The 21,681-nt window shown below is 39.0% G+C and overlaps 1 protein-coding gene across 6 annotated transcripts in view; it reads right to left on the bottom strand.

Moving 5' to 3' along the window:
* Nucleotides 1-21,681, bottom strand: part of Rbm6 (RNA binding motif protein 6) — a 96,390-nt gene that overhangs the window by 3,435 nt on the left and 71,274 nt on the right. For all 6 annotated transcript variants that reach the window (XM_052187335.1, XM_052187333.1, XM_052187336.1 and 3 more), the window contains 13 exons: nt 21,583-21,657; nt 18,345-18,405; nt 14,741-15,007; nt 14,215-14,375; nt 12,670-12,767; nt 11,611-11,653; nt 11,397-11,478; nt 11,071-11,156; nt 10,533-10,679; nt 7,536-7,631; nt 6,633-6,893; nt 3,921-3,995; nt 1,743-1,840 (listed from right to left, as the gene is read on the bottom strand). In XM_052187335.1, coding sequence (XP_052043295.1) covers nt 1,743-1,840; nt 3,921-3,995; nt 6,633-6,893; nt 7,536-7,631; nt 10,533-10,679; nt 11,071-11,156; nt 11,397-11,478; nt 11,611-11,653; nt 12,670-12,767; nt 14,215-14,375; nt 14,741-15,007; nt 18,345-18,405; nt 21,583-21,657 — 1,550 coding nt within the window. The remainder of the gene's footprint in view (nt 1-1,742; nt 1,841-3,920; nt 3,996-6,632; nt 6,894-7,535; nt 7,632-10,532; nt 10,680-11,070; nt 11,157-11,396; nt 11,479-11,610; nt 11,654-12,669; nt 12,768-14,214; nt 14,376-14,740; nt 15,008-18,344; nt 18,406-21,582; nt 21,658-21,681) is intronic.

Raw genomic sequence — 21,681 nt, 5'->3', positions numbered from 1 at the left:
GAAGAGTCCAAATGGAGACGGCAGAGGAGCCAGAATCAGAGAGTACAGTGGGCAGGACCTTAGAAAGTATCTGAAATACTCTTGAAAAGGAAGAGGAAGCAAGCATGGTAGGTAACATTTGCCTTTAACCCAGACACTTGGGGGAGGGGTGGGCAGGAAGGCAGGCTAATTTCTTCTGGTTTGAAGCCAGCATGCCTCCTTCCCTTTTGCTTAGGAACTTTTTTGTCAGTTTCTTTTTCTTCTTTCCTTTCAAGGCCTCAAATATCCTTTCTTGTTATAAACAGCCAATAGAAACTCAAGAATTATCAGTGACTCTTCAATCTCACTACTTACAAAGCAAGTGGACTTCACATTTTCCTTTAATCCATTCACAGTCTGCCTTTGGCAATCATCTCTCATTAGACTCACAATGTAAGCATCATCATTAGTCTCTGTTTAAAGTGTATCTTCTGTATGGTTAATAATTCTTTTTTTTTCCTTTTTGCTTTTTTTGAGACGGGGTTTCTCTGTGTAGCCCTGACTGTTCTGGAACTCACTTTGTAGACCAGGCTGGCCTCAAACTCAGAAATCCACCTGCTTCTGTCTCCCAAGTGCTGGGATTAAAGGAGTGCGTGTGCGCTGCCACCACCTCCACCCGGCCAGCTTAATCATTCTTAAAGTAGGACTGGAGAGATGGCTCAGTGGTTAAGAGCACTGATTGTTTTTCCAAAGGTCCTTAGTTCAATTCCCAGCAACTTCATGGTGGCTCACCAACATCTGTAATGGGATCTGATGCCCTCTTCTGGTATGTCTGAAGACAGCAATGGTGTACTCACATATATAAAATAAATAAATCTTTAATAAAAAGTAATAAGAATAATTCTTAAAGTAGATTAGTACCCCATTTTAAATGATTTCCTGCTAACTTAAAAATATGTTGAAAGTGAACTGGTCTCTAATCTGTTAGGCATCCTGATTTTCTATCACTAAACAACAAACTCCAACTGTTTAGCTCTGTCAAATGCATCATATGCTTAAAAAAAAAAGCTGGGTGGTGGTGGCACATGCGTTTAATACCAGTGCATGGTCAGCAGAGACAAGCAGATCTCAGTTCAAGGCCAGCCTGGACTACAGACTGATTTCTAGGATAGTCAAAGTTACACAGAGAAACCCTGTCATGGGGCGGGGTGAGGGGTGGGGAGGTGAGGAACAAATAAGTCCTGTTGTACATAGTTTCCTGCAACTATAACCTTCTCCTGTTCCCTTCCTTTCTGGCTTTCCTGTAAGCCACATCATCACTTAAGCCTTCTCTACTCTGTGCACACAGAGCCAAGGGTATTGTATGTCTTGTCTACTCGAATATTCCTTGAATTTAGTACAGTGGCAATACATCGAAAATTTTCAGCAGACTTGATGGAATTCTGGGGTTATGAAATTGGGAAATGCTTGACTGAAAACAAGCAGAGGAAATTAAGCGGTCATATTATCTCCAGCAGCACAGCCAGTCAATCAGTTAGGATGCAATTGGAGAATTGAGATTCCACAGAGAAATAGCCCAGAAATATGACATTATCAGACTTATAAGGAGGTACAGTATTATTGATAAGAGTTTTGCGGATAGCCACTTCAGCCCTGGCTTTCAGGTGCAAAAGCACCTGAAACTTCATCTCTCTCTCTGAGAAAGAAAGCAGAAGTCAATTGCTGACTATAGTCCTATTATTAGGTCTGTAGGTAGTGGCTGGATGAAGAATGTCTGTCCTTACCTGTCTGTTTCCCTGGTGTATTTTATCCGTTTTCTTTCTGGAGAATCAAAAGATTGTAGTTTTTCCCTTCGGTCATTTCCTTTTTCTTTAAACTTTCCCTGTGGGGAATAGAAGAGCAGACCTGAGATTTCCACTTAAGAGGGTTGGGAGGGAGAAGTTCTACCCTACTCCTGGCATTTTAGGGGGAGGGCTTGAGGTTAAGAAGATAGTATCTTGGTATGTTCATAGGCTGAGATCATGTGATCCTTGCATTTCAGCCTTCCAAGTGCTGCCTATGCACAGGCTTTATTATTATTCTGTTTTGCCTAAGACAGGATCTTGCCTTGTAGCTTAGGTTGACCCTGATCTTATGGAATTCTTAGCACTAAGTAGAGGCAAGGCAAAGGCCACTATTCCCAGGTTGATATTCTTTTTTTTTTTTTTTTTTTTTTGGTTAGTTAAACTAAAAAAAAAAAAAAAAAAAGAAAGCCAGTGAAGCACACCTTTAATCCTAACACTGCAGAGGGAGAGATAGGCTGATCTCTGGGTTCGAGGGCAGCCTGGTCTACATAGTGTGTTCCAGGAGAGCCCAGGTTAAATAGTAAGACCTTGTCTTGAGAAAACAAAAAAGAAAACAAAAAAACTAAGACAGGGTCTCGCTGTGGCTCTGGCTAGCCTAGAACTCTATGTAGACCAGTGTGGCTTTGAACTCACAGAAGTCCTGCCTCTGCCTCCCTACTGATCAGATTAAAAGTATGAATCACCCCTAGTAACTTATTTTATTTTTAAGTACATGTGTGTCTGTGTGTGGGTATGTTTGTGAGTGTAAGTACCTGTGGAGAGTGGCGGTTTTAGATCCACTGAGGTTGAAGTTATAGATGCTGGGAACTGAACTTAGGCCCTCTGAGTTCTCTTACCCATAGAGTCACTCTCTAGCCCCATAAATATATTCTTAGTCATCATATAAGATTTGTCTAAAGTGCTGGACATGATGAGGCAAGCCTTTAATCCCAGCATCTGGGAGGCAGGAGCAGGTGGATCTCTGTGAATTATAGGACAGCGTGGTTTATAAAGTAAGTTCTAGGACAGCCAAGACCACTGCACAGAGAAATCCTGCCTCAAAAGACCAAAAACCAAACCAAAACCAAAAAAAGGGTAAAAGACCACAATAAATAAATAGATAAATAAATAAATAAATAAATAAATCACACACACACACACACACTCTCACTCACTCACTCACACTCCCCACCCAAACACACACCCAGAGAGAGAATAAAAGGAAAAAAATTGCCTGAGGTTGGTATGGGCTCTACAAATAGCTGGCAGTTGAGTGCCTAACAGCATGTTAAGTAGCTAGTCCATTTCATTTTACACTAAGCTACTTCCTCCAACTTAGCTTTTGAAATAGTGAAAGATGTTTAGTCCTATCCTGTTGTGGATAGCCCTAGGCTTGTATTTTGATGCTAATTCCACTCCTAAGAGGGGCTGCAGATGAGGAGTTGCCTTGTAAACCTTCTTCCCACCTTCTGGGTTGGAAACAAAGTAGCAACACTATCCAACAATTTTTTACTTTCTCAAGTGTTCAAAAACTAAATCAGGGGCTGAAAAGATGGTTCAGAGATGAAGAGCACTGTCTGCTCTTCTAGGTCATCAGTTCATGTCCCAGAAACAACATGGTGGCTCACAATCATCTATACTGGCATCTGATGCCCTTTTGTGGCATGCAAGTATACATGTAGTTAGAGAACTCATATACATATGATTAAATAATCTTTAGAACTGTATTTAAAAAAAGAAACTGAATAGGGAATAAGAGTGTTATTTATTTTACACACCTGGAGAACAAAACATAACCTTAAAAAAATACCCAATAATTTACTAAAGTATAATTTATAGACAATGAACAGATCATTTTAAATATAGAATCAGAGTTTTGCCAAATGTATACATATATTTTTTCAGCTTGTAATGTGGTTTTATCTTACTTACTTTTAGATAATTAGTTACTTATTATCCTCTTATACATTATACCTGGACTGCAGTTGCACCTCCCTCCTCTTTTCTCAGTCCCTCCCCACCACATATCATGTTTTCTTCTCTGTCTTTTTGTAAGGAGGAATCAGAACAATGTACAAAGTATGTACCACAGGGCAAAAAGATTTGGAACAAAGTGAGTAACTGTTTCCCAAAGCTTACCTCCCGTTCTCTCCTCTCTAGATAGGCTAGTTCTTGCTCTGACTGTTTTATCTTGCGGTGAATTTCCAGGTTTTGCTGAGAAAAGAAGAAATTTTAAGAGTACAGGTCTGAGAAAACAACAACAAAAACGCCGAGAAATGCTTCTAGGTCTTTCCAGATGCTTTTGTTCTGACTCTCTTAAATGACTAATATAGCCTGCACAAACCCTTAACCGGTTCTGCCTTAGTTTCACCAATAAGGAAACTATATTCTAATTGGCAAACAAATTACATGGTAAATCACGTAAGAGAATTTCAACCTAATTCATCTTTTTTAAAAAAGTTGCTGGGTGCTGGTGGTGAACACCTTTAATCCCAGCACTCTGGGAGGCAGAGGCAGGCGGATTTCTGAGTTCGGGGCCAGCCAGGTCTACAGAGTGAGCTCCAGGACAGCCAGGGCTACACAGAGAAACCCTGTCTCGAAAAAACCAAATCCAAAAAACAAAAAACAAAACAAAACAAAAAATTGTGTCACCAGGTCCAGCTAACAAAAAAAAAAAAAAAAAAAAAAAAAAGAGTTGCCTTGGTTATGGTGTCTCTTTATACCAATCGAACACTGAATAAGACAACCACTGACCTATCTCTCCAGCCCATGGTTTATCTTCTGATTTAAGGTAAAAATAATCGAAAAGGGGTCTGGGCAAGCCAAAGAAGAAGAAAAAAAATCACGTTTTTCACTCTGCCTATCACTTTCCACCCATCATCCCCAATCCCTAGACACTCTTTCACAGACCCAGAGAAATATGAAAAAGGAACACCAAGATTCTGAAAGAATCTGTTCTGAGTCCCTCATTCTTTGAACACGGTCTGAACTCCACAAATCTTCAGGCTGTACATGAAACACCAGGAGTCCAAAACAGTCCTTGTATAGCCCAGTAAACCCTTGTTCTGGAATTGTTCAGGAGGAATTTCTTAGAATCCTAGAAGTTTTATAAAACCTTCAAGGTGGTAGCTGGGACAAGCCATGTATTTAGGAACAAAAACAGCGCTTCTCAGGTTTTTTTTTGGCAAAGACTTTTAGTTCTGTACTGAGAAGTTCAAGTTACTGTCTTCAAACATTATGTTGCAACATCTGCTAAGAGGAAATATGAAAGAAATTACTCTGAGAACATGAGCCCATCCAAAGGCTTTATTTTTGTATAATTTGACTTGCTGGTAAGACTACAAGGGAGAATCAATATATGTCAAAATAGTGCCCCCAAATAGCTCCTGTGTTCACAATTTAAAGCAACAATCACTGCATGAAGAGACAGAGGCCTAGCTGTTACCTATGGAGTAACAACATGTTGACATAGCTGGACAGAACCAGGTGACGCTGACAAGTACCTAAGAAGAATTGGGAGCTTATCTGAATCTCAACTGTTAGTTAATGGCAAGGTATCTATCTATAAGTCCTTTTCTCCCTATACATCTTATGTATCTGGTTTTGATAGCTATGCTGCTTGTATTGGGTCTGAACACTGAAGTTCTAAGATGGGAGCAGGTACAGTTTTTAAAAAATTATATATATATACATATATAAGAGAATGTTTTGCCTGTATGTATCTTTTTTATTTATTTGTTTTTCAAGACAGGGTTTCTCTGTGTAGCCCTGGCTGTCCTGAACTCGCTCTGTAGACCAGGCTAGTCTTGAACTCAGAAATCCATCTGCCTCTGCCTCCCAAGTGCTGGGATTAAAGGCATGCGCCACCACTGGCTGGCTTCCTATATGTATCTATGTACATACAGTAGCAGTAATCACATAGTCCAAAAAAGGGTTGAGGCTAGAAGAGGGCATTGGAACAGGACTTATAGTCTTGTGTAGTCATCATGTAGATATTAGGAACTGCACTCAGGTTCTCTGGAAGAGGAAGCAAGTACTCTTTTTTTTTTTTTTTATTATTCGATATAATTTATTTACATTTCAAATGATTTCCCCTCTTCTAGCCCCCCCACTCCCCGAAAGTCCCGCAAGCCCCCTTCTCTTCCCCTGTCCTCCCACCCACCCCTTCCCACTTCCCCGTTCTGGTTTTGCTGAATAGGAAGCAAGTACTCTTAACTACTGTGCTCTCTAAGGTCAGGCAAAACCTCTTAATTTACAGCAACTCCTTAATTAAAAACAGAAAAGTGGTAGGACTGGGGGCTGACTCTGACTCTTGTCTGCCTTTGGAACCCTTTTCCTCCTACAGGGTTGCCTCATCCAGCCTTGTTGTGAGAATATGTACCTGGCTTTATAGTAGCTTATTATGCTGTATTTGGCTTATGTCCCTGGAAGGCCTGTTCTTTTCTGAGGGGAGGTGAAAGGATGGGAGGAAGATCTGGAGGAAAGAGGATACTGGGATGTGGGAGGATACTGGGAGGAGCAGAGGGAAGGGAAACTGCAGATGGGATGTAATATATGAGAGAAGAATAAATGAAAAACAAGACAATCTAAGAGTGAACTAGCAAGATGGCCCAGTGGGTGAAGGGCTTGGGATGCAAGCCTGGGTGATCTGACCCTCAGAATCCATGTGAAGATGGAGAAGGAACTTACATGACCATATATACCTCTGAATTCCACATATGTGCTCTGTCACATATGGGCACATACATATCACGTATACACACATTTAATTCGAGATGATTAAAACCAAAGGAGGTTTAAGCATCTTAATTTACCACAATGGTAAGAGTCAAAAATGTCTTCCTGAAATACCTTGTGCAGGTCTGACAGCTGTTGGTGTTTGGTAAGAACTTCTTTATTGGGAAACTGCCTTCTGCAGAGCAGACAAGCCAGTTTATTCCAGTCAGTGAGTTTGTCTTCTTCATTCTCTTTTTTGGTCAGCTCCTCGCGAGGCTGAGGCTGTGCTGTTCGAGGCTGCACAGGAGGGGCCTGTTCCTCTTCCTCATCTTCCTCATAGTCACTGTCTCCTCCATATTCACCCAGGAGACCAATTAATGGATTTACAACCTTAGGCTAGAGAAAAAAAGGCTAGGGCTTAGCAAAAAATTTAATTTCTATTTTTGGAGATATTTTGATAAGGCTATCTTCTTTCTTTGTTCTAACTGATTAGGTTTGGAACATGTCCACTATCCGTGTGGTTTCTCTCCCAAATGGAAGTGATACAGTTTAGTCTGACTTTATGAAGGCCAGGAAAACATGGTTTAGAAAAGAATGGACAATAATAAGACAATAACTTAAACAGAAACAGCAGGAACAGTAGGATGGCTCAGCACATCAAAGCGCTGGCTGTGTAAGCCTGGTCACCTGAGTTTAGTCCTGAAACTCATATAAAGATAGGAGAGAACCGATTCCATAAAGTCCTTCTTAAACTCTGTACATGTGTGCAAGTGCACTTATACACAGACACACACACACACAAAGAGGAGACAATTTTCATCTGGTGTGTTGAAAATACAACCAAGTTAAAAAAAAAAAAGGTCAGACAATCTGATTAGTTAGTAACATCCTATTAGCAAGTAACAAATTTTCCCTACTATTTACACTCAAGAAGAATCCTAACTTGGGATATACAGAATCAAGGGACCCAGACCAGACAGAGGCTTTTGGGGTTCCTTTCCCTCCCAGACCAGCCCATAATATTAGAATTAGCCTTACTGGAGGAGGACTCTCTTCCTTTTTCACAGTAGGAGGCAGGGGCTTCTTAAAAACATCTTCTGGGGGAGGCTTCCCCTCACTGGTACTTTCTTGAAACTGACCAATAACAAAGGTAATTTTTATATGATAATCACTAATAAAAACTAGATCAAAGAGTTAGTTTTGATAAAATCAGTCTGGTATTCCAAATCTTCAAACATCTGCAACATTTTAGTGATTTTCAAAGAACTTTAAAAGTGTAACATTTGGGCCTGGAGTACATCGGAGTAGAGCTCTTAGCATGTGAAAGAGTCTCCACCAACAGACACCCATCCAAGGAAACATTTAGTGCAATTGCATGTGTACAACATTTTGGGTACCAGATGGGGCATTAATACAGAGCATTATTTTCTTCAGTCTTTACTTATAACCTTAATAGATTCTAGCAGGCATTACAATTACTGCCTTCAAAAGGCTTAAGAATATGTTCGAGGCAGGGACAGAATCTAAACATAAAGGCAGCACAATCTGAAAGTTTAAGTTATTTAGATGCATAGAATCAAGAAAAATAAGTCTCTTTTCACCTTTTTTCTGTATTTTTACTAATGGCAAAAAAGTTACACATTGAACTTCAAACAAATTTCTTCATTTTATAAAATACATAACTAATATGAGATGATGACCCAGATGTGATGGCTTATGCCTTTAATCCTAGCAATGAAAGGCAGGTGGATCTCTGAGTCTGAGGCTAGACTGGTCTATAGAACAATTTCCAGCATAGCCAGTACTACACAGAGACTGTCTTGAGGGGTGCTGATATGAGATGAAACCAATATAATTTTCCATAAAATAATTAGACAAGGTATGAAAATATCATTTGTTAATTCTGAAATTTTATCCTAAGGAAATGATTTAAAAAGTGAAAGATTACAGTAAAATTTAGAAATATTAGGGAAACTCAACTGCATAATTTGTGGTAGTGGAGGCCTGCATTAGTGCTCTCCCCTGAGAAGAAAAATAGTAATAATAATAATAAAAATTTAGAGATACTAAAGATCCTGGGACCCACGTGGAAGGAGAGAGCTGACTCCTACAACTTGTCCTATGACCTCTACATAGAAGGTGCCCTTCTCCCCCACCACCCATAAAAATCCAATTCTGTTACAATTACACCAAGAGAAGTGTACATACAGAACCACACCCTGAAAGGACAAGGAATAAAAATGAAAGGTATAGGCATAGGCTGACAGAACAGCTCAGCTACTGACCTGAGTTCAATGCCGAGTCCATGTAACAGGGAAGGAGAGCACCAACTCTACAAAGTGTCCTCCAATGGCCACACACATACATGCCAGGAGATGCACATCTATGGCTGTGGGCCCCCAATAACAAACAAACAAACACTCGGCTGGACTCGGAGTAGTGGCATACAGATTGGTCTTTTTACATAGAGGATTCTAATGAGGATAAAGGTCAGAGGACAACTTGCTGGAATTGTTTCTCTTGTCCCACCACGTCCTTCAGGTCATCAGGCTATACAGCAAGTACTTTTACCCATCAGGCAATCTTGCACGTCCTTATTTTTGTTTTTTAATTTTTAAAATAAGGCTGTGAATGCCCTGGAGCTTTTGTCAATCCCCCTGCCCCAGCCTTCTAAGTGATGGGATCACGGGGATGTGCTACCATGTGTAATCTTATATTTTTTTCATTTGTAAAAGGAAGAGAGCTACCATATATGGGAAATGGTGTGGACTACTACACCAAGTAATCATTTTGATTATTTTTTCTTTTTTTTTAAGGACAAGAGTCTCCAGTGTACCACTGACTTTGGCATTTATTTCTTTATTTCTTTATTTCTTTATTTCTTTATTTCTTTCTTTCTTTATTTCTTTCTTTCTTTCTTTCTTTCTTTCTTTATGTGTTTAAGTGTTTTGCCTACATATCTTTGTGGGTATGCTACCCTGTGTGAGCTACTGTACACACCATGTGCATGCCTGGTACCTTCAGAGATTAGAAGAGGGTATTAGATCCCCAGAACTGGAGCTATAGAAGATAATAAGCTGACTTGTGTTTATTGGGAACTAAACCCAGGTCCAGTCATCTTTCCAGGCCCTTAAAGTATTTTATTTTTTTTCATTTTTTTAATTGGTTATTTTATTTATTTACATTTCAAATGTTTTCCACTTTCCAGTTCCCCCTCAACCCCCTAACCCATTCACCTCCCACTTACAGTATTTTTAAAAAACTGTTTTTTATTATGTATGGATATTTTAACCATATGTATGTCTATGCACCACATGCATGCCTAGTACCCAGGGAGATTAGAAAGGAAGTTCTATCCCCCTAGAACTGGAGTTCCAGGCAGTTGTGAGCTGCCATGTGGCTTTTGAGAATTGAACCTGGGTTCTCTGGAAAAGCAGTCAGTGCTCTTAACCACTGTTCTATCTCTCCAGATGCCTTCTCATTATTTTATTAAACAATAAATAGAAAGTAATTTATCATTAATTTATTTTATATATTTAATTTATATAATTTATAAATTATATATATGAATGTATTTATACCTGACTTTTTGGGACAGGGTCTCTCTGTGTAGCCCTAGCTAGCTGTCCTGGAATTTGCTCTGCAGATCGGGCTGGTTTCAAATTCTAAGATCAACCCACCTCGGCCTCCAAGTGGTGTGTACCACCATTACCCAGATTTTTTTTTTTAATAAGATTTTTTTAGCATCCCCCCCCCCCCCCAACACACAGAGACACACACCCAGTGTTTTGCCTGCATGTAGAAAAGGATTTAGATTCCCTGGAGTTCAGTGGAATTATAGACAGCTGTGAGCCCCATGTGGGTGCTGGGTCCTCTATGAGAACAAGAATTCTTTACCTCTGAGCTTATCTCCAGCTCCTCCTAGAGCACATTTGCAGTGACTTTACGCCTTCAATCTAGACCCTCTCTGTTTACAGTGGCCATGTTTTCCATGTAACTATGTGATAAAGATCACAGACTTATGAGCTGCCCTACCTTTGTCACTCCTCTGTCTTTTTTCTCCTTGCCATCTCTTTTAGACGTTTCTTTCTTGCTATTTGACTTTCCTTGACTGGTAGATTTCTTTTCCTTGATCTCTTCTTCGTCAGGTGACTCGGGGTCCTGGGGCACATAGACTTCTTGCTGTGATATAGTATGAAAGAAGTAAGTCTACAGAATGCTTGTTTTTCCAGAATTTCAGGCTTAAGGAACATACTTCCCTTCAAGGCAGCAGAAGAACCCATATCAATCTAAGATCCCATTTCGGGGGTGAGTATACACAGAGACCACCACTGATGTTCCCAGAACAGTGCTGTTCTTACCTCTAATGCCACAGGGCACTGATTTTCCATATAGGAAACAGTTCAGATTCCATAAATTTTCTACTTTTCAAGCAGCGAGCATCCAAAGAATCCAGAGAATAAAATACTCAAAGTAACACATTATGGGTACTGTTCTCAAAAGACTACTGACAGAGCAAATAAAGCAAAAACAAACAAACAAACCAACAAACAAACAAACAAAAAAAACTAACCTGGGTGTTAGGATCATAGTAAGTTCCTGCCAAGGGGTCATAATAGTAGCCAGTAGCAGAATCATATATGTAGCAGTCAGATGATGCTACAAGGAATTAAATCAAAGCCAGCATTAGTTCCTGTCAAATAAAATTATTACTAAGGGGCTTACTAAGAACAAATAAATAATTACAGTAGCCAATTTGAATAGGTAAAGAGGCTATATGAGATATACTCTCATTGATGAGTTAACAATTTCTTTGCTACCTTTGTGATCACACAGATTTTAAGTAATGAATATAAGTCAGGGGGAAAAAACACCAAGAAAAACAAAACAGTTACTCACACTGTTGCCCTTGTCGATTTGTATCTGAGGACCAGTCTGAATTTCTGTTTCCTCCTCTCCTATCTCGGAAATATTTTTTACCCTATTAGAGAAACCAAAGTAGAATTATGGAAGTATATAACAGTCACTATTCTTAACACACTCATCAATTGCAGTCATCCTTTTAGTTGCATGAATATTTTAAAAATTATATTCACCATGTGTTAAAGCCTACCTGATAGTAATGCATGTGGTCAGAATGGTCCCCAGAATCATTTCTGCAATATAAAATATGACATATTAAAAGCCTGTTACCAAAAGCTACCTTGAGAATGCCTAATCATACAGATTCACTGAAATTCTTCCTCAGTGTGTAGAAAAATGAACCAACCTAGACAGCAAGCAGGTTAGCGATCCAGATACTTGACTGAAACAGCAGTGGGATTCCTGCAAAGTAACTTATTGGAGCAAAACAATCAATTAAGTAGAGGTGCTAAGTAAAAGCACCTCTATGAACTCATCTCTCTGATGAGTTATCTCCCAGGTATCACGTTTTGGACAAGATGAGTAAAGAAGAATAACTGAATTAGATATTCCAGGATGACTGAGGCTCGGGCAATGGGAAGACTATATATATTTACTCAAGATACTAACATAGGAAGATCTACTGAGAGACTTTTTCCCCTGCATACTTAAACACATCAACCAGATGTGCTAGCCCCTGGCTATACTCTTTGCCTTCTGGAGACTGGGGCAAGAGGATTGCTGTAACTGAGGCTACTCCACACAATGAGTTTCAGGCCCGTAAGGGCTTTAACATGAGATTTTGTCTCAAAGAAACAATATACAACAAAGTACTTATAAACCCAAAACTATACCAACTTTTCTGGCCCCTAAAGATAAAAGGCAGTCAAAGCCTAAAGCATCCAGGAATACTTTATACTTAATTTATTTATCTATGTATTTATGTACGTATGCATGCATTTAGAGACAAGGTCTTGTAATAGACACTTAGCTGGCCTGAAACTTGCTATGAGATTAGGCTGACATTGTACTCAGATTCACCTGCCTCTGCCTCCTGAGTGCTGGGATTAAAGGCTTGCAACATCATGTCCAGGTGGGAATACTATTTAAAAATGAGAACAATTCTATAATTAGAATAAAGCAAACTACAGAAAAAAGAAAATGTATAAGTATGTATCTGAAACAGCTTGTGCTGGGAATTCACAATGCCCTACTCTGTCGCTTATCCAGGAGGAACAATTTCTTACCTAAAACTGGAATGAGGCCTTACCTTCGTTTTCCAGTAGCCAGGTTTACAGCTACCATCTTCCCATCAATGCTAAATGGTGGATCAAGGTTCTGCAAAATCTTCACTACTCGAAGAGCTTCCTAAAGAATCAAAGTCAAACTTGAACCCAAAGATAAAAATGACTACATCCTTAGAAAAAGAATATAAAAATGCATCTATATTAAAAATGTCATAATATAAAATAGAAATAATATAAAATTTAGATAAATCTAAAATATATATAAATTATGTATATATTATATAAGCATATAAAACTTTAAAGTAAAATTTACATGAATGGGTGTTCTGCTTGTAGGTCTGTGCACACCTAGTGCCTGAGGATGACAGATGATGGCAACAGAACCTTTGGACATGGGAGTTATAACAGTTGTGAGCCAGAATACACATGCTCAGAGTCAAATCTAGGTCCTCCTAGAAGAGCTACAAGTGCTCTTAACCACTGAATCATCTTTCTCCCTTTTCTGCTATTTAATAATTTTTACAGTAAGAGCAGGCTGGTAAAAATAACTGAGTGCGTGTGCGTGTGTGTGTGGTGAATGTAAGGCCTCATGCATACTATATAAGCACCAAGCTCTCTTCCCACTATTTTATTAAAATTTTTTTAAAGATTTATGTATTTATTTCATGTATGTGAGTACACTGTCACTGTCTTCAGCCGCACAGAAGAGGGCATCAGATCCCATTACAGATGGTTGAACTCAGGACCTCTGGGTGTCCAACTGAAAATAAGCCTTAGAAATTCCCTTCTCTTGGGCTGCGATTACCTTTAGATCTAGTTCACAAAGTCTCTGATAACTTTTTAGCATATTTGAGAAATAACAATTTGCATTACTATCTTTATGACATTTTTATAGGAAAGAGCCTCACAAGCAAAAATTCAAACAAGATTTTATTAAAGCCAAGCATGGTGGCACACACCTTTAATCTCCATGCTCAGGAGGGAGAAGCAGATGAATCTCTGTGAGTTCGAGTTTAGCCTGGCCTAAAAAGTAAGTTCTAGGACAGCAAAAGATATGGAGGGAGACCCTATCTCAAAAAACAAACAAACAAAACTATTTTTATATATCTATCAGTATAATATATACTAATAGATATATTAGTATATATTATATATATACATATATATAAATTATATACTTTTTTGGAAAAGAAGAATCTCCTATTACTATCAAATATATAACCAATTGTGACTAGAAAGAAGTAAGAAAAAATTAGAAAAAAACACTAAAATGTAGAAGAGTTTGGTGCTTAGATTTGTTCTCAAAGTCTTTTTAGGGCAGAAGCTTACCTAAATGAACATTAGTTCCAAAGGAGAGAATTCACTACTGATTCTTCTCAACCTCCCTCCCCCTTTATAAATTGAGACAGGGGCTCACTTTGTAGCAGAGGCTAGCCTTGAACTTGTTATCACATGCTTCAGCTTCTAGGCAGCTGGGTCTCCAGGCATGCCCCCCATGCCCTGCTTCCCCAAACATTACCAGGGGTTTGCCAGTCCTCAGCCCTCATTTTAAAACAAGAAAGACTCACTGCATGGGAGTCGAGGTCTATAAAGCCATAAGTGTGACCCATGGGGCCAGTCCTGTTCTTGATGATGCGGACATTGGCAGTAGTGAGATGCACGTAGGGCTCCAGCACTTCAACTATCACTTCAGGTGGAGTGGAACGATAGATGCGTTTCAGCATGATCGCTGAATGAAACAAGCACAGAAAAGAGATATTAGGGAAAGAAACATAAAATTTGAAGCTCCAAGAACTTAATGGCCATTTTTAATCTACATAATACTTTGCTCTACTAAATTTTTTAATAAAGAAATACTTCCCACTTTTCTTTTTATTACCAATATGTAAAACCTAAAAATCACATCTTACTGCATTTTAAAAAAAATATAGTAATGTGCTATGTAGAAGATACAGCTCCCTCTGACTAGTAAAGCTAGTTCAAGGCAATGCCTTCTCCGCTGTGCACAGCTCCACTGGCTGTCCTGCACCGCAGCTGGATAGAAGCCACTTACCTGTGCTGCCAATCTGTCACATAGTTTGACAAATCACTCACTTTTGCTCTCTCCATCCTGGCGTGTCTCTCCAGACCATGACTCCTTTTCCCGGTCTCTTCGGAAATTGGGCCCTTCCCTTCGAGAGTGTGGGAAGTATCTTTCTGTCTCTCTCTTCTGGTGTCCCAATCTTGACTCTTGGCCTTCCTCCCGCTTCCTGAGTTCATGCTCCTTATCAGCAGGTCGTGGCTGATTGGACTGTTTTTCTGAGGGTACTGGTATGGATGTTTTCTGAGGTTGAGGATAGGATACTAGTTCCTGTTTGACTTCTGTCAGTAGGGAAATTTAAATGGAAAATATATAAAACTTCATGAAACTAACAAAATGCCTTTAATATCATCTCAGAAATACCTACGAAAAGTTTCTGATGGTTCTTGAGGTCATTAAAAAAAATTAAACAGGCTCTAGGGAAATGGTTCAGTGGTTAATAGCACTTACTGCTCTAGCAGAGAACTTGGTTCAGTTCCCAACATCACATTAACAGTTCATAATCATCTGTAATTCCAGTTCCAGGGAATTCTATTCCTTTTTCTGACATCTGTGCATACCAAACATTCAAGTGGTGCACATATATACATGTAAGACAAATATACACGTAAATTAAAAAAAATTAATCATGGGTTTGAAGAGATTACTTGGTAGTACAGAGTACTTGCTGTTCTTCCAGAGGACCTGCCTGTGTTTCCCAGAATGTATAGGCGGCCAGGCAGCTAATATTTGTCTCTTTGACCTCTATAGCCCCTACAAAAAGGTGGTTTACACTCACACAGACACATAAAAATAAATTTTAAAATAAAACACCTAATCCTAATTGGAAGCTGAAGGAATGGCTCAGAAGAGCAGTCTTATATAAATAAAATAAATTCAAAAACAAGGACTGGAGAGATGGTTCAGTGATTAAGCACTGACTGCTCTTCCCGAGATCCTGAGTTCAATTCCCAGCAACCACATGGTGGCTCATAACCATCTGTAATAGGATCTGATGCCCTCTACTGTTGTGTCTGAAGACAGTGACAATGTATTCATATACATAAATAAATGTTTAAAAACAACAACAAAAGCCCAGATTGATGGCCCAGGCCTTTAATCTAAGGCAGCAGCTGGCAGATCTCTAAGTCTGAAGCTAGGACAGCCAGGATGTTATACAGAGAAATCCTATCTCAAAAAAACCAACCAACCAACCAACCAACCACCCACCCACACACCCACCAACCAACCAAAAGGCAAGGGCCTAGAGAGATGGCTCTGAGGTTAGGAACACTTGCTGTTCTTCAGAAAACCTGAATTCGGTTGCCAGCAACCACTTGGTAGCTCACAACCACCTGTGACTCCAGTTACAGTTCTTGGCTCTGTGGGCACCATATGCACATGGGCCATAGACCAACATGCAGCAAAACCCATACATACAAAATAAAAAAATGAAAAGAAAAGTATCATCAAACAAAGACCAACAACAATACTAATCACTTAAAAGTTTATACAATATACAGTTCAATAAATTCATCTTCATACCTTCTGGGCCTGATTATTATTACCAACAATAGAAACATATGTAGGAACCAGCACTTGGGAGGTTTAGAAAGACAAACTAAATAGCTGACTATGACAGCATCCATCTGCAGCACCACCACAGAACATGGAAAGTACAGGCAAGAGAATCAGAAGTTCTTCAATGTCTACACAATGACTTGAAGGTCAACTAGGGATATATTAGACCATGCCCCCAAATCAAAAATCAATTAACTCGTAGATAGAGGCAGGAAGATCTTTGTGATTTCAAAGCCAGCCTGTTCTACATAGCAATTCCAGGCCGACTAGGGCTACATCATGAGAACCTTCATAGTCTCATACTAGGTCCTATGTTAGAACCTCAGTATATAGGAGAGAAAGAGAGGAAGGGGAAAAGAATAAAAGGTAAAGGGAAGAGAAAGAAAGAGAAAAAGAGAGAGAAAGAGAATGAATGAGAGACACAATTAGCAATGACATGGTGTCTAAGGACTTAGTGGCATATATCCAAAGAACATGTCTAGAAGCTTTGCTTCTTCTACTGTCATAATACAACCCATGGCAAACTATTTGTTTAGAGGTTTTTGTAATTCATTTTCTTCGCATAATTAAAGATAATTTATTCATTTGTTTAGTTTACGCATATTGCTGTGTATGTGTCATGGTATGTGTAGAAGTCAGAGAATAACTGTTAGGAGTTACCTGATGAGCCTTTTCCATTGTCAGTCCTCTTTCTGTTTTGTTTTTCCTATAATTTATTCATTTGTACTAAGGAAGCCATGTGGCTCAGAGGCATTCTATGAGAGCACTGTAGTGGTTATTTAATACTAATATCATATGATCAATGAATATATATGATTGTGTTTCTCCTCTTCCTTTTCCTTGTGTTTGTGACATAATGAGAATCAAACCTGTATGCAAGTACTACAGGCTTGGCTCTGATACCTTCTGTGTAAGGTTTTCATAAACCATCTGCCCAAGTACCTTAAGAGTTCTTTCTTGAGTTGAATACTAGGCAAATAGGCTACTAACCCTAAACTGTACCTGGAGGAGAAAAAAATAAATAAAAAATAATCAGCAGGGCAGTAGGTGGCACACACCTAATTCCAGGACTCAGGAGGGCAGGCAGATTTCCTAGTTCAGGGTTGACCTGCTCTATAGAGCAAGTTCTAGGGCAGCCAGGGTTATATAGTGAGACCCTCAAAAAATGAAATTAGACCAGGCTGGCCTCTAACCATAAAAGATAAACCTATTTCTGCTTTATGAGTACAAAATGAACAAACATGCCTATTTTCTCTCCAAATTTTTAAATTAGTGTGTTTGTATGTCATGACCTGTAACTAGCACAGTGCACATGTGAAGTCAGAAACAACTAACGGTGTCTGTTCTCTCTCTCCTAGCTCGTTGAGCCAAGGTCTCTCTTGTTTTGGCTGCACTGCTTTACACTTTAGGCTAGCTGGTCAGTCAGCTTCTCATCTCAGCACAGACCTAGTGCCATTACAGATGTGTGTTACCGTTTCTGGCTTTTTAACATGGGTTCTAGGAACTGAAATCATACTTCTCACTGAGCCATTTTGCCAGATCTGAACTATATTTTTTAAAGCTTCACAGATTTGTTTTTATGGTGTCAATTCTTTCATTTTTTTCTTTCCTTCCCTCCTTATCCTCTTCTTTTAAAGCTTATACTCTTTTTCCTAATCTTTACTTTTGGTTAAAGGCGCCTTTCAACTTTCGTTTTCTGACAATGCTCTTGCTATGTAGCACACATTGGCCTCAAACCCTGGACTGTCCTGTAGTTTCTCAAGTACTAGGATTAAAGGCTGGGTCAATTAAAAAATATTTTTTTTAATGTATGTATATGTATCTGTCTGTGTGTATTGACATATGTGTAAGTGCCCAGGGAGGCCAGATCACAACTTTGGATACTCTAGAGGTAGAGTTAAAGGCAAGTGTGAGCTGCCTTATGTGGGTGCTGAGATCCAAACTCAGGTTCCTGAAAGAACTGTTTATTTCTTAGCCACTGAGCCATCTCTCTAGCCTCTGAGATGTCTATTTTTAAAAATAAAAATAAATTATTTGTTCATTGTTTAAGACACTTACCTTCCTTGGGGCCCTTGCAGAATGAACAAGAAGACTGATGCCCACCAGTGCTAGCCTTGCACTGCAGGTAAAAAAGAAAGACTTTAATGTGACCCAAACCATTTTTAGAAACCAAAATGAATATGCAACACAGTAATAACTAACAAAATTGAGAGAAAAAAAGGAATATCCTAGGATACCCTCAAAGTATTTGATAGCTCCATTTATTAACAATGGCAGACTGACCTGCTGCTTACCAAGCTCCAACAGCAGGGTCAGTATCTTAACTTAGTAAGTAGGCACAATTACGTATCATAAAACTTACATATTTAAGTATACAGCTTAATAATATTTAGTAAGTATGTAGCGCAACCACTGAGATAATTTTATTTAAAATCACTTTCATCATTCTCAAAGAAACTCTTGAAGTTATTTTCCACCCTTAACATCATAAAACTTTCCAATATATGGACATCAGCCTGGCATAACATTTTTAAGGTCCATCTAAGTTGTAGCATGTATTAGTACTTCATTTCATTTTATTACCAAGTGACATTTAAAAACAATTTATTCCAGGCAGTGGTGGTGCACAACTTTGATCCCAGTAATTGTGAGCTAGAGGCAGGCAGATCTCTGCAAGTTTGAGGCCAGCTTGATCTACAGAGTGAGTTCCAGGACAGCCAATGCTACACAACACCTGCTCCCCCTCCCCCGACAAGGCCTAAATCCCAACAACCATGGTCCTGACTTTAAGAATAAACATAAAAATTTAGACTAAAATTGGAGAATCTAAAATAAATACATAAATCTAAATATATATAGACTCACTTGTTTTTCTTTTGATTTTTTGAGACGAGGTTTCTCTGTGTAGCCCTGGCTGTTCTGGAACTCCGAGATGAGCCTGTCTCTCCCTCATGAGTGCTGGGATCAAAGGTGTGTACCATTGCCCTCCCACCCTAGTGATAAGTGGACTTCTGATAAGACTTCAAAATGATTCAGTTGGTGAAATAGTTTCATTAAATGGAATATTAAGAATTGAAAATGCCATATGCCAAACACCAAAGTTGCACCCTTAACATCACACAACACAAGATGAACTAATAGAGACTAAAAATGTCTTTGTAGTATGGTCCTCAGCACCATAAAATAATCAAAATACTGCAATAGATCAAACACCTGAATGTGCCAGGTGTAGTAACACACACCTTTATTCCCATCATTTGGAAGGCTGGCACAGATTGGACCATATAAGACTCCACCTTTTCCTGTTGTTGTTGTTAGGTTTTGTTTTGTTTTTGAGACAGGTCTTATTATGTAGCCCTGGCTGTCTTGAGCCTTACTATGTAGACCAGGTTGGCCTTTAACTCACAGAGTCACCTTCCTCTACCTCCTAAGTGCTGAAATTAAATGTATAAACTGTTACCACCCAGTGAGACTCAAGAGCAGAAGACTTGTTTAGCATAGGTCAAGTCTAATGTTTGGTCACCAGGTCTGGAGGGTGAATATTTGCACAATATTGTGAAGGTACTTAATGTGCCTCTGAACTATGTGGGTTTTTTGTTGTTTGTTTTGTATTTGAGATAGGGTCAAGGTCCAGAATGTTCATGAATTTGTGATCTTCCTGCCTTAGTTTCCTGCTACAGTTTCATTTCTGTTGCTGTGACAAATACCCAGACAAAAAGTAACATAGGGGAGAAAAAAAGTATTTATTTTGCTTACAACTCCAAGTTACACCTCACCATTTCAAGGAAGCCAAGCAGCTAGTTACATCATATCTACAAAAATAATAACTGCATTGTTGCTTGTTCCATATGAGCTGGGTTTCCCTTCTCTTATATAGTTCAGGCCTCCCTGCCAGGTGGGAGTGATGGTGCATGCCTTTAATCCCAGCATTCAAGGCAGGCAGATCTCTGAGTAACTTGGTCTACAAGTTCTTCCCTGATTAAGCTATCTCTCCAAACCATATATATTTACTGTATATTTATTCTGTGTGCACACGTGTGTATAGGCAGAGATTAGAGGAAAATATCAGGTGTTTTCCTCTATCATTCTCCATCTGGTACCTATTTGTCTCTGGGCATTTTGGGGGGGGGGTCAACTTTAGATAAGTTAGAGTCATCTGGGAAGAAAGATCCTTGAGAAAATGTATTTATTACATTGCTTGAAGACAAATTTCTAGGACATTTTCTTAATTAGTAACTGATATAGGAGAGCCTAGCCCATTATAGGCAATGCAAACCCTCGGTAGGTGTTTCTGGTTTTTTGATTCAAGACAGGGTTTCTCTGTGTAGCTCGGGCTGTCCTGGAACTCACTCTGAAGACTAGGCTGGGCTCGAACTCAGAAATCCACCTGCCTCTGCCTCCCAAGTGCTGGGAGTAAAGGCAAGCGCCACCACTGCTGGGCTGTGTTTCTGGGTTTTATTGTTTAAGAAAGCAAGGTGAATAGCAGTCCTCTATGGTCTCTCCGTTAGTTTTTGCCTCCAGTTGCTGACTTGAATTTCTGCCTTCACGATGCAATATAACTGGAGGGTAAAATAAAACCTTTCCTTCCTAAGTTACTTTTGGTCATGGTGTTTTACCACAACAATAAAAAGAAAACTGGAAGAACATCTTTACATGGGTTTTATATGGGAAATAGGGAACTCAGGCAATAAATTTAGGTCTTCTTGCTTTCACAGCAAGTGCTCTTAACCAAGGAGTCATCTTCCCAGGTACCAACACACATACACATGTACATTTATGTATATATGCATATACATGTATCTATATGTGTATATATAAAATGTATAATTGTGTATATATACACGCACACATTCTGACTTGCTAAACCATGTATCATAAATTTTATAATTTTTTGTTGTTATTTTTGAAACAGGATCACTGTGTATGCTTGGCTGTCCTAGAATTCATTTTCTAGACTAGTTGGGCTTTGAACTGAGAGATTTGCCTGTATCTACCTCCCAAGAGCTGCTGGGATTAAAGATATGCACCACCACATTTACATTGTAGTTAATTTTAAACTATTAGCAATAAAAACTGAAATTGAATTTTCAGTCTCACTGCAATAAAACTTCCAGTAAGAGTATGGCTTAAATTTTTCATAATTAGAATACCTAGAGATATGGAGAAGTGGAATGCTAATTTCATTTCCTTTAAAGACTATTTTATTGAGTGCAATGCAAGGAAACAGTAGACTAGGTGGTAAGTAGAATAGGGCCTCTGGAATGCTTACTTCTAAAACAGAAATTTTAGTACTTACTCGTTTGCAGTACCAAAAATCTGGACTTGGCACATACTCAAGAGTGACCTCTTTGTCATGGATCATTAGAGTTCCCTGTAAAAAGAAAGACAAAAAAAA

The sequence above is a fragment of the Apodemus sylvaticus genome, chromosome 7 (assembly GCF_947179515.1).
Source record: "Apodemus sylvaticus chromosome 7, mApoSyl1.1, whole genome shotgun sequence".
NCBI lineage: Eukaryota > Metazoa > Chordata > Mammalia > Rodentia > Muridae > Apodemus > Apodemus sylvaticus.
Note: the sequence above shows the minus strand (reverse complement) of the source record. Positions and strands in the feature narration are given on the sequence as shown.